Source organism: Aquarana catesbeiana, linkage group LG05 (assembly GCF_042186555.1).
Source record: "Aquarana catesbeiana isolate 2022-GZ linkage group LG05, ASM4218655v1, whole genome shotgun sequence".
Lineage (NCBI taxonomy): Eukaryota > Metazoa > Chordata > Amphibia > Anura > Ranidae > Aquarana > Aquarana catesbeiana.
In genome coordinates this window covers 560,131,391-560,144,950 of record NC_133328.1, presented here as the reverse complement: position 1 = coordinate 560,144,950, position 13,560 = coordinate 560,131,391, and the positions used below count along the sequence as shown (strand labels likewise).

The following is a 13,560-nucleotide window of genomic DNA, read 5'->3' as shown; positions in this document are numbered from 1 at the left end:
TCCAAAACGGACATATGGAACAAGATAATATTAAATCTCTTCATTAAATCAGGTTGTTCAGTGCATTACCCAGATGCCTTGATTTAATTTCCATCTCAAGTGATAAGCATTTATTGGCATATGAAGCAGCTATCTATGTAGTTGTTGATTCGTTTTGAAGAGTCATTATGGTGAAGATAATCATTCTTTAGTTCTAATTATCATACTCGGCAATCACACACCTTCCAAAAATAGAGCATTCAGAAGCACAGGAGGGTATAAAGAACACTTCAACTCATCAGTGTCCCAGCATTTCAGTGATGGATCGGTTTCCGCACACGTGATGGCTTACAGTTCCAGAGAATTGCACTGTATATCAGAAATAATATTCATGTGTTACAAATATAGAACTTAAAGCAAAAGTATCATTCATTTATAGTATAGGCAGAACTTTAGAAATTGATCTAAATGCCTTCTACAGAGAGAGGAAGTTCAAATGAGCTGCATCCCTTTGTAGTTTTTCTAGTTTCAATACTGTTACAGCTAGGGTGGGAATAATTGCAAGAAACATTTGCAGGACTGTCTTGGGGTATGGCAGTGTGCATTAGACATCAAAGTTAGAAAGGTCCCAGCAAGTGCATATCTTATTTTCAGCTAGACATCGCTTTGCTCTTGAATAAGCTAACACCTGTTTTGCAGTCTTTAGTGAAGGCTGGAGCATGAGGCTGGAGCACGATGCTGTTTAACCGCTTCAATACCAAGCACTTTCACCCCCTTCCTGCCCAGGCCAATTTTCAGCTTTTAGCATTGTCACACTTTGTCAGTGGCACTTCCATGTTTACATGTGATTGATCAGCTTTGATCAGGCACAGCCGATCACACGGTAAAAGAGCCGCATCATCGGCTTTTTACCCAGATTAGGGTCGCGCCATGTCCTAGGAATACTGCGTGCCGACACTGGGGGCCCCATCATAAGATGGCGCCCCAGAATGAGAGGCGATAGTAGGTAGTTAAACCACACTGATGTTCACTGAAATGTTTCAAAACTTTAACCTTTAATAACCATCATGTATGCAAACAAAATCTAGCAGTTGTGGAAGATGGCACTACTGGCATGTGTAACCAAGTTTTGGTATAGCTTATTGTAAAACAAAATCCAGTACATAATGCCGTCCAAAGATTGTATCAGTCTATATCAAACATCATAAGCTTAAATTATACAATAATGAACTCCAGCACCTGGAATTGTACATTCACTGATATCAGAAGCTGGCTCTGTGTCTTCCAGACAATCAAAGTTTAAAGTATAACTAAAGAAAAAACTATTTTAAAGTTTTGGATAGAGTGGAGAGGGATTAGTACCCCCAGCAGTTTTTATTGCTGTTTGTGTCCCTGTTAGGGAGATCATCCTCTCTATCTGTCCTGTTTACCATTATCATTGAAAGTGAAGTAAAAGTAATAGTGAGAAATCTTCCAATGGGGACACCAATTCTGGTGATCTGGGGGTCCCCAAGGCATTCTCTTAATTTGCAGAGATTTCCTCTTACTTCCTGTTTGGCTATAGGACAGGAAGTTACGGGAAATCTCCGCAATGGGACACAGATGGTGAAATCAAAATCTGACAGGGGTTATAACCCTTACCCTACTCTATTTAATAGAAAAATAAATTTGTTGCCTATAGTTCTACTTTAACATTATATGTTTAGAGGTGTCAAAAGCTGACTTCTTCACTGATAGCAAACAGCATACATTGCCACAAACATTGCTGTTAACTTTTCTTACTTGCCACAGGCCCTACTTACTGCTAAGATACTTGAGTGGGTCCTGTCCATTGTGGTTGAGAGAGTTGGTATTCTTGGGCTCTAAGACTAATAATGATCTTGGGTATAAGCTACACGTACACCATACATACATAAAATCTTAGGAATCTCCCTGGTCATATTGGTAGCAAAACTACAGACATGACAAATGGCATACCTGCTATAGGTTCTGGGGAGTGACATTTTAGGAATAAACATTTTATTTTGCTGTGGGAAGGAGCCACTTTGCTAATCTCTGTAAAGGAGCTTTTCTTAATCATAAAGGCACTAAGAAACAAGCGTATTCTGAGACATATGGGTTATACTGCGGTCTATAGGAGAATTGGACACTAGCAGACACATGTTTGTAAGTCAGCCAGTTATAACCACCCCACAACCATCATGCTTTTGTTTCTTGCTAGTGTCCTAGAGGTTTCTTCTGCTAGATGTGGTTTCTGCTCTAAGAAAAGCAAACCCATTTCACTCAGCATTTTTTTCATTTTTAGCATTTTATTTTTCGTTAACCAAGACTATTCATTAAGGCTTCCCCGCATCCAATATGAGCTTTGGGGTCAAAAAGACCTCAGATCCCATATTTGGACGTAAATGCAATAAAAAAAAAAATTGTCATTTGAAAAAATACCAACAGAAAAATATGCCTTTAAGACGTACGGAGACGGGTGGGGGCCATCTTCCCCTCACTCGTCTCCATACACAGCCACAGACAGGTCCCGATCGCCTCCGGAGGGGGGGTGGCACCTCTCCCGCCACCAATAACGGTGATCTCGCAGCGAATCTGCCGCAGAGACCACCATTATCGTAAACAGAACTGCCGGCTCTAAAGAAGGATACCTCGGTTGTGGCAGCAGCTGCTGCCGTTACCGAGATATCCCTCTCCAAACTGCCGACGTATATGTACATGAGCCGGTCGGTAAGTGGGTTAAAGAGCTTCATTTAAGCCCATACTCTTCAGGACAAGGTTCCACCTTTTCCTATAACGGCACTCTGCATTTGATCAATAAGTTCCTCTGGGTCTTTCCTACATCAGACATCTGTTTCTCAGATTTGCAAGGCTACCTCCTGGTCCTCTGCTTATACTTTCTGTAAATTTTACCAGGTGGATGTTCAGGCCACAGATGATGCAAAATTTGGACACAAGATCCTTCAGGCAGCTTTTTGAGCTGCACATAGCCCCCAGTTTTAGCCTTTTCTGTGTGGACCTGTTTAGCGTTTGTTTGCTGTGTTTTCCACCCCTCATTTTGGACTGCTCTTAGACATTTCATATGTCTCAGAATACCTCTAAATCCTGTGTCAGTTAATAAACAATTAAGAAAATAGGAATTTTCATTTACATTTTTAAAATCTTTTTTTTTGGAATTCATTAATGGAATTCATTAATGGACACGTGTTCAACACCTCCTATGATCACTCCTACTACTGCTTTTGCATTAAACTGAAGCATAATGCAAATGGGAGGTGTTATAACTGGCTAACAGCTTCTGCTAGTGTCCAATTCCCTTATAGACAGCAACCTATACATTTCAGAATAGCTCCGAATCTGTGTGTCCCTTAATAAACTCCAAAAAAGAGGATTCTATGGTAAGACAAAAGTCCTGTTTTATTCCTCCATCCTTTTCTTCCTTCACATCTCTTTTCCTTTTCTCATTCCTCTCTTCCCCCATTTTAAGGGAGATTGTAAGGGAAACAGTTTCTACTATGGTTATTACAAAACACATTTTCTGTACAGACTTGCAGAAACTTAAATTTAGGCTTTCTGATTTTCAAAGGCATCTGACCCATTTGATTCGTAAATCTGTATTGCAGATATGGCTAATGAAGTTCATGTTCTAGAGCAGTGGTAGTATACATATTCATTTGTTGTTTTTTTAAAACTAAATCAGATAAAATATACTGTCAAATCTAGCTCAAGCCCTCTTCCATATGAGCCCCTGCTGAAAAACCTGAAATCAGGTTCATTGAGGCTATGAACATTTTTGCTTTTAGCCACTATGTAGATGTAAGCTGTAACTATGTGCTATGGCTACTGGAAGTCCAAGAGTCTTCTGCTTACCTATATTTAAAAAAATTCATAAATTATGCAAATAAAATGTATTCCTTCTAATCTTGCCCTAAATAAATGTTGTTTTTTTCCCAAACTTCACTTCTCTCAAGGCGTAGAGTTAGCAATACTGATTTGGATGCTATTGGGGCAATAATGTATAATGATAACATTGCATGTGTTATTGTGTATTCTAGATACTGGAGATACAATGAAGAGTCAAAGGTTATGGATCCTGGTTACCCCAAATCAATATCAATATGGAAAGGAATTCCTGAATCGCCTCAAGGGGCATTTGTGGACAAAGAAAATGGTATAAATAAACGTCACAACAGTATTTTATTTTTATTTTTTTGTCACCAGAAACATCGGCAAAGCTTCACATGAAGTAATATAATGTATTTGAAAGCTGATAAAGAAATTAATTTATTAGCTTAAAATTTAAATGGTTGACTGGTACAGTCCACAGTGATTTCATTATTAAAAATGTAGGGCATTCTATGCTAACTTTTTCATAAATATAATTTTTTAGCATATATTAAAGAAATTCCAGTAAGCTATTACTGCTGAACTACAAGCAAAAAGCTAAACATGCAGTTGAAATACATGGTACATGATTTGTTTAACCCCCTAAATTTGTAATTGTGTTTAGCCAGTCTTGTAAGCCAGACAGCATAGCAAGGTTGAACCCCACTTTCCGCTACTACAATTAGACAATAGAGCATGATAACAAACTTTCATTCAGTTTGTGATTGAACAGTATTAAGAAGAAGCGACAAACTGCTGAGTGCATTACTCTACTCTTTCCTCCTGTAAACATGTTGAAACCGGAGGCAGATAGTCTAGTTGGTATTTAAAGCAGTGAAATGTATTTAAACACATTAGATACATAAGTAGATAACTATATTAATGTTTTTAGATCTTTTAGTTTGGCTTTGATTCATTTATTAATTCATATGAACAATCTTGCTTTTTCAGGATTCACCTATTTTTATAAAGGAAAAGAATACTGGAAATTCCACAATCAGAGACTGCGTGTAGAACCTGGATACCCACGTTCTATCCTTAAAGATTTCATGGGGTGTGATGGCACCATGGACCGAGAAAAAGAACGAACCAGTTCTCAAGATGATGTAGACATTGTTATGAAGCTGGACAACACAGCCAGCACTGTGAAAGCCATAGCTATTGTAATCCCTTGTATCCTGGCCTTGTGCCTCCTTGTCTTGGTTTACACCGTGTTTCAATTTAAGAGGAAAGGAACACCCCGACACATACTGTACTGTAAACGCTCTATGCAAGAGTGGGTGTGATCTAACAATTCCTAGTGTAGAATTTCGAGGTTACTTGAGAATCAACATCAGAGCTATTATCCCTAGCTAGACACAGGCATCTGTGAGCCAGGGTCTTATGGCTGATCTTTAAAACCCAAGAGGTTTTGTGCCCCCACCTGAGTGGGGATTCAATCACCTGGGAAGCTTCCAAAAGTTTTTGCTGTTCCTCCAGTCCGTTTGTATTTCTTTGTCATTCAATTTTAAGCCTTCCTTCTAAACTCTGGAGATGGTGTTACCTTTCCAGGAGTCAACAATGAAGAGAAAGGTGAACAAAAATTTACTTTACTAAAATATTCTTTTACATTATTTTAGTTTTTGAAAACTCCAGATCCTCTTTGAAAACGATATGTGCTGCACAGACACATATCCTTAAGTGTGAGCAACAAACGAACATAAGAATCACCCATACGGAACCTTAGGGAGAGTGTGAAGACCCAAAATAGCTTTGTGTCCAAAGAGGATTGATTCACTGTCTGCTACGGGAAGACACCCACGGTTGACGTTGTGGGAGAACAAGTCACATGGGACCTTCAGACTGTTTGGACAGACTTTTTCCAACTAACAAGGGGCCAAAATATCTGCAATATAGAAACAGCCTTAATAATGATACATTTATTTTGTGTTTTATACAACTTTTTCTGAGCTTTGTCCAAAACGTTTTAACACATTTATAGTCATGAATATACAGAACAAAGTGAAACTTTTTTTTGTTTTATCTTGTTTGTTTCTATTTTTTTATTTTTTTTTGGCATCATTATATTTTATCAAGTTGCATTCCACTGCCTTTGGCACTTAGCAGGTCTGACAGGAACACTTATTTGAAAGCCTGGCAGGAAGCAGAATGTCTTTGAAATGGATTGCAGTGAGCTGTGGCAAAATGGCCGTCATGTTGAGAAGAAAATTGCTACAAGTATTACGTATTTGTAACGCTTTGAGTACTATCTTATCAGTTTTCAGATTCTATTAGGCATGGCTTGCTTGCCACAAAATAATGTGGACGTGGATAGAAAATTATGAGATTTGAGGTTTTAATAAATTGTTGTATCCAACAGCATCTAAAAACATGTTTTATTCCATAGGAAAGACTAATGTTTGGTATAACCAAATAAGACAGTGGTACTAAACAAAAGAGGAGGCAGAAGAAAATGTTGGCTGTTTTCATCCACAGAGGTCTACTGTACATTCAAACCATATTGCACGATAATATGAATTGCCTTATACAAGTACATCCATCTAAATTCTATCTATTTAGCAGAGAATCTGATTACTGCATGTTCCATACTAAAGTGTTCTCAAACTGCATGTTCACTTTAGTTCTCAAAGGGTGAAAGTGGCTTGATCTTATTAGGAGCAGGAGCAAGACCAGACGAAACTGAAGCACCAAAGCATTTTGAAAGTGCTGTCATTACCATTCATCCTGCAGTAGCAGGTGTTTTTCATGTTTTATTCTTTTCTATAATTAAAAATAAGAGCTGTTTTTTTTTTGTTTTTTTTGTATAGCAGTGTTATGCTTTTACCAGCACTATGCTAACTAAACAGGTAATGAAGGTAACACCGAATGCCATTTATGTGTGGTCAGCTGGCTGAAAGTCAGTGCATCGGAGAGTAACTGCTCCATGAAAACAGTATGCCTTTAACTTCATTGGTGTCCTGTTGGCTGTCATTAGTTTTTTTTTCCTTTTTATAAATATCTTACTGTCTTAAAGAGTGCTGTTCTTGCTGTTTGTGCCCTTTGACCTTCAGCAAAATCAACTATATGAAATGCTAGTTATGATGTATGGCAAATGCAGGTTGCAACCAAGAAGCATAATATTACCTATATGTTAAATTATTTTTTTATGTTTGCCTATATGAGTGGTGCATATATACATATGTTCACATTTCCTTGTTGGAACAATACAACCTTTGTTTAAATTTCCAATGGAAATAAGTGAGATGTTAAACATAGGACTTGTATAATACATAGTGTCCAACATTGTTAGAGTGGGAGCATTTTTTTTCTCTAATCCACAAATGGGAGAGACATAGTAAATATGGTCATGCTTTTGTCCAAGTGTAGCCAAGCTAATGTGGTAAGAGGGTAGATTTCATTTGGATGAGACAGTTGGACCTTAAATAGTCTTTAAAAAAGTATGCTAATGGTAGCAGTTGTTTTAGGTAAGCTTAAGATAAAGATGTAACTTGTAATTCTTAAAAAAAAAAGTAAAAGCAAGCAAAGAAAAAATACTGCAATCAAGAAAAGATCGTCTTTTATAGTCTACATAAAATATAGAAAGGAAAATACATGTTTTCCTTTCGTGGTGCTTCTTTATTTGTTTTCCATTTTGTTTTTTACATTTTTTTGGAATAACATAAATGTCATAGCTAAACATTTCCAGTTTGTTTCCAACAATTGTCACTCGATAAACTACAAAATAAACAACTAAAAAAGATGTACTGTACCTTGGTGGTAGGAGAATACAAAGAAACTTTAATTTATCACAAACAAAAGTTTGAACCAACACCCATTTTAGGGACGTCCACATCCCATTGTTTGCATACAGTCCAACAGTTATGGTGGAAAAAAACTTTTAGAAAACTTGCAGGCAGCTTTTATTAAAAAATGGTTAAAGAATGTGATTTCGGTGGGACTTTTTGTTGTTTTTTTTGGGTTTTTTTTTTTTGCAACACCCAACTATTTCTTTTTTTCTTTTTAGTTCTGATCATTTTTTTCTGAAGGTGCAAATGTCTTTAGTTATTTAGTGCACGTTAAGGGATGTCCCGTTTTCTAGACACAGTGCAGATCAGTACCATCCTGTATCTGATCATTGATAATAGACTGATCCATGAATGGTGAGTTTTAAAATGACCTTATTACTAGTATAAAAGCACCAGCTATAAGAAGCACTCTGTAAAAGAAGGAGATGAATACTTGCCTCTGGCAGGTGACACATTAAATCTTCTCTATGTAGTGCTAGCAGTACCCCATATTAAATACTTCCAGGAGTATCGGTTAGCATGCTCCTCTGCTGGGTGTTGTGGTTCCTTTCGCTACTTCCTTTCTGGACACAGTAGTAGCATAGCAGCCTGTGGGAAGAACCATACTTCTGTCACAACTGGAAGTGGCTACAGTATTAGCAGCTGTTCTCCTAGCTCTGCAAGTGAGTGAAGATCTTACTCTCTGCTATAGAGAGCTGCTTGCTTACAGGATTCTTCTGGCTGGATATTTCTTTTATAGATCCCGCAGAGTTGTTTTAAAATTGCAGAGTAAGTGAAATGTGTCATGCGATAAAGGACATTCAGCTCAGATATATAAAAATGCAAAAGCCTTGGTGGGATACTCCTGTGTGCAACATCTTCTAGCAAAGCCTTTAATGTCTCTTGTCCTCTGAAATTCATAACTGTAAAGCAATCCATAATTGACTTAGGCTACTTTCACACTGGGGACCCACCACGTTAGCTGTAAAGTGCTGCTCGTTTTAGCGACGCTTTACTGTCATTTTAGCAGCGCTTTTCGGCTGCTAGTGGGGCACTTTTAACCCATGCTAGTGGTCGAAGAAAGGGTTAAAACTGCCCGTGTTGCTGTGCTTCCGAAGTGCTTTTCAGGAGCTTTGGAAGCGCTGCCCATGCATTCCAATTGGCAGGGGTGGTTTAGGAGTGCTGTATACAGTGCTCCAAAACTGCCCCAAAGATGCTGCTTACAGGACTTTTTGTAATGTCCCGCAAGCGCACAGCCCCAGTCTGAAAGCACTCAGGCTTTCACACTTGGGTGGCATGGGAGGTACTTTTCAGGCGCTTTAGAGGTGTTATTTTTAGCGCTAAAACGCCTTCAGTGTGAAAGTAGCCTTAAAGTGGTTGGAAAGGCACATGATGCATGAAGGTAAAAAAAACCTTTGTGCAGCATCCCCCCAGCCCCCCAATACTCACCTGAGCCCCATCTTGATCCATCGATGTGCATGAGTGTCCTGGCTCTCCGGGGACTCTGTCTCTCATTGGCTGAGATCGCAGCGGGATACATTGGCTCCTTCTGCTGTCAATCACATCCACTGAGCCAATCAGAGAGGGTGAAGCCAAGCTACAGCTCTGTGTGTGAATGGACACGCACCTTGGGAGCCCCCATTGCAAGCTGTTTGCTCTGGGGGCACTCAGCAGGAGGGAGGAGCCAGGAGTGCCAGAAAGTGACCCGAGAAGAGGAGTATTGGGCTGCTGCGTGCAAAATTAGTAAGTATAACATGTTTGTGCAAGAGAAAGTCTCTAAGCAGTTTGTTGCAATCCTTTTCTGTTCTGTGAGGATCAGAAATGTTACGTGGCCTGGAGGATTGTGGCCAGTCCCGAAACTGAATAAGTCACTTGGGGATGGGCAGATATTTCCCCACTTACGATTCCAAGGCCACTTTTACAGAGAGTCCTTGATAAAAAAGAAATACGTGACAACTGTTTCCATGCTGTATAACTAGGGATTTATAAATCCTGAACCAGAGTTTGTGATTAAACCCTCCTTCCCCTTATAAAAAAAATCCAATGTCTCACATTGTTTTTCATAATCCCATAATTATTTTTGCATATAAATTGTTGGCAGGTGATTATGCTAAAAAGCTTAAGTTATAGGACTAGATTCCCTGATTAGCCTCTCATACCAGAATACTGGGTATTCTTGAAGTCTGCCCAAAATTTGTGTGTATACAATGAAAGTGTTAAATGGGAGTGTCAGTCTATCATGGCCATATTGTAAGTTCCAGTGTCTTAATAAAGAACATGGCATCCCTCCAGCATTCCTTTAAATCTGTAGCACGCTTAATAAGTATTGCACCAAAGATGAACTCTTACTATTGTAAATGTAGGGCCGTTGATGGGAATGCCTGTGATTTGACCTCCAGTACTATGCTGACTTCTGTTAAAAGCAGCAAGCCAATTACAAGAATGGTGGGATAAGAATTCTCAAAAATGTCATCTACAGAGCATTGTTGCTTTGGAAAAAAGGGAACATTTTAAATATTCGGCAGTATTAGAAAATTGTAACAGGTTGCCAGCTGAAATGAAAAGGTCCTTTTTAATGACATTAGGTTTTAAAAATGGCCTCTATGGCAATGAATGTGTTATGTTTTTTTTTTTTAATTTAATAACATTTGATTTTTTAAGCAGTTCTTAAGAGAACTAAGAGCTTAGTAAAACTAATCTGGATTTCACATTTTAAAATGTATTTTTCCCACTTATAACTCTATGAGCATAAAGTAATCAGTATTTTTATTCTTTCATATTAATGATAAAAATTTATTTATCAAAATCTAAGTCCTTCAGAGGCAGTGTATATGAACCTAAATACTGACAAGGTACATTATAAAGATTATAGAAATATGGTTTGGGGAGTGCTCACTGTGTTATTTATATTATGCTGAAATGTTGGATGAAGCTTTCCTGTATTAGATGTTATATTGGATATATTTTATTTTTGTCTTTTAGAGTCCTGGTAGATATAATATTCTATTTTGCTTCTACTGACAAACACAAAGTTTCTTTGTGTGCTAACACAGACCTGAATAATTGGTGCTAACTTGTATCAAGACTGTGATATAACCAGGAAATGTTTGTAGTGCTTAGATGGATCTATAAAACATTAATTTCCTGTCAATGCAGTATGTGAACAGGAGTTGTATTTTAATACCCAGAGTCATTGCAGAGAACAATAGAGGCTAAAATTTAAATAGATGTTATAAAACTAACCACAGATCATTTCTGCCCCCATATATTACACCATCAAAGGTCAAGGGGTTGTTAATTTTATTATTATAATTGTTTTATTGTATACCATAGACCATGATTTACATTTATTTTTCAATCAAAACTTGTTTACAATACTTTAATACTTTGACTGCATCATTCTTATAATAAAGGTGAAAGAATAGATTATTGCAGTTTTGACCAGACGACTGACAGTTTGTCATCCACTGCGCTAAACATTGCTTTTTCCATTTCCGCAGTCAAAGTATTAAAGGCTGTGCAGTGATTAATTTCTATTTATTACTATTTATTTTACTGTTTCTCTTGAGGAGGGCTGTTTTAGGGTGGGGCAGTTGTTGTCTGCTGTAAGTGTCTTAAGGGTAGGGGGTTGGTTGCTTTTTATATTATTGCATCTTCTGTAATTACCATTGTTTTATTGTGTTGTAATTAAAAATACAAATAAAGCTGCAAATAATTAGCAGATGAGATCCTACTTTGTTTGCTTGGCATTTTTCATTGTTATGTTTACCAGATGCACCAGGTCTGTGAGTATTCAGCTTAAAGGGCAAATCCAGACAAACTGCTAAATACACTGAATGGCCAAATGTGAAAATGTGGACTTTCTAAACGTCTGAGTTCAGGTGTTTCCATTAGGGGTACTGTTAATAATAGCGCATACAAAAAATATGTTTAGATAATTATGCACTTCCTACCTTGCGGTAACAGTAAGGCCCTTTTCTGTTCCAGACTCTACCCCTGGGCACAAAAAAAGGCCCATAAAGGTGTTTTGATGAGTTTGGTGTGGAGGAACTCAAGTGGCTCGCACAAAACCCTGACCTTAACCCTATTGAACACATTTGGCATGAGTTGGAACACTGATTACTAGCCAAGTCTTCTCTTCCAACATCAGTACCTGACCTCAGAAATGATCTTTTAATTAGCACAGGCACACTGTAAAATCTTATGGGAAGCCTTCCCAAAAGAATGGTGGCTTTTATAGCTATATAGAATGGTGCCAACTCTCCATATTACTAGCCATGGTTGTGGTTTTAAAATGGGATGTCCAATATTCACATTTAAAGCGGAGTTCCACCCAAAAGTGGAACTTCCGCTTTAAGCACTCCTCCCCCCTTACATGCCACATTTTTTTTTTTTTGGGGGGGGGAGTGGGTGACTACTTTAGAGAGGGACTTCCTGTCCCACTTCCTCCTTCCCCCCACAGGCCGCCTAGGCGACTCCTCCTCTCCCCTAGGTGGTCCCTCCCTCTCGGCAATCTTCTGGGACACGTGACAGGTCCCAGAAAATTGCCTGTCCACTGGGAGAGCGCAGCGCGACTCGCGCATGCACAGTGTGAAGCCACAAGCTGTCACGGCCGGGTGCCCACTGTTCCAATGGATGTGCCGAGGAGAGGAGGGAGAGAGGAGCGGGAGCTCCGTGCAGCCGCATCGCTGGACCGTGGAATAGGTGAGTGTCTGTTTATTAAAAGTCAGCAGCTAAACTTTTTGTAGCTTCTGACTTAAAAAAAAAAAGCCAGGAACTCCGCTTTAAGTGTGATGATCAGGTGTCCACAGACTTTTGCCTATGTGGTGTACATACTCTATCAATTGTATATGAACTGTTTTAACTTTCTAAAGCTTGGTAAAATAATGCATATACAGTGGGGACGGAAAGTATTCAGACCCCCTTAAATTTTTCACTCTTTGTTATATTGCAGCCATTTGCTAAAATCATTTAAGTTAATTTTTTTCCTCAATGTACACACAGCACCCCATATTGACAGAAAAACACAGAATTTTGTTGACATTTTTGCAGATTTATTAAAAAAAGAAAAACTGAAATATCACATGGTCCTAAGTATTCAGACCCTTTGCTGTGACACTCATATATTTAACTCAGGTGCTGTCCATTTCTTCTGATCATCCTTGAGATGGTTCTACACCTTCATTTGAGTCCAGCTGTGTTTGATTATACTGATTGGACTTGATTAGGAAAGCCACACACCTGTCTATATAAGACCTTACAGCTCACAGTGCATGTCAGAGCAAATGAGAATCATGAGGTCAAAGGAACTGCCTGAAGAGCTCAGAGACAAAATTGTGGAAAGGCACAGATCTGGCCAAGGTTACAAAAAAAATTCTGCTGTACTTAAGGTTCCTAAGAGCACAGTGGCCTCCATAATCCTTAAATGGAAGACGTTTGGGACGACCAGAACTCTTCCTAGAGCTGGCCGTCCGGCCAAACTGAGCTATTGGGGGAGAAGAGCCTTGGTGAGAGAGGTAAAGAAGAACCCAACGATCACTGTGGCTGAGCTCCAGAGATGCAGTCGGGAGATGGGAGAAAGTTGTAGAAAGTCAACCATCACTGCAGCCCTCCACCAGTCGGGGCTTTATGGCAGAGTGACCCGACGGAAGTCTCTCCTCAGTGCAAGACACATGAAAGCCCGCATGGAGTTTACTAAAAAAAACACCTGAAGGACTCCAAGATGGTGAGAAATAAGATTCTCTGTTCTGATGAGACCAAGATAGAACTTTTTGGCCTTAATTCTAAGCAGTATGTGTGGAGAAAACCAGGCACTGCTCATCACCTGTCCAATACAGTCCCAACAGTGAAGCATGGTGGTGGCAGCATCATGCTGTGGGGGTGTTTTTCAGCTGCAGGGACAAGACGACTGGTTGCAATCGAGGGAAAGATG

General features: G+C 38.9%; 1 protein-coding gene across 3 annotated transcripts in view; it reads left to right on the top strand.

Moving 5' to 3' along the window:
• The window catches only part of MMP16 (matrix metallopeptidase 16), a 325,636-nt gene extending 314,275 nt beyond the window's left edge, over positions 1-11,361 (top strand). For all 3 annotated transcript variants that reach the window (XM_073631917.1, XM_073631916.1, XM_073631919.1), the window contains 2 exons: positions 4,035-4,150; positions 4,816-11,361. In XM_073631917.1, the coding sequence (XP_073488018.1) occupies positions 4,035-4,150; positions 4,816-5,150 (451 nt within the window). In that variant the 3' untranslated portion in view covers positions 5,151-11,361. The remainder of the gene's footprint in view (positions 1-4,034; positions 4,151-4,815) is intronic.
• Positions 11,362-13,560: the final 2,199 nt, after the last annotated feature.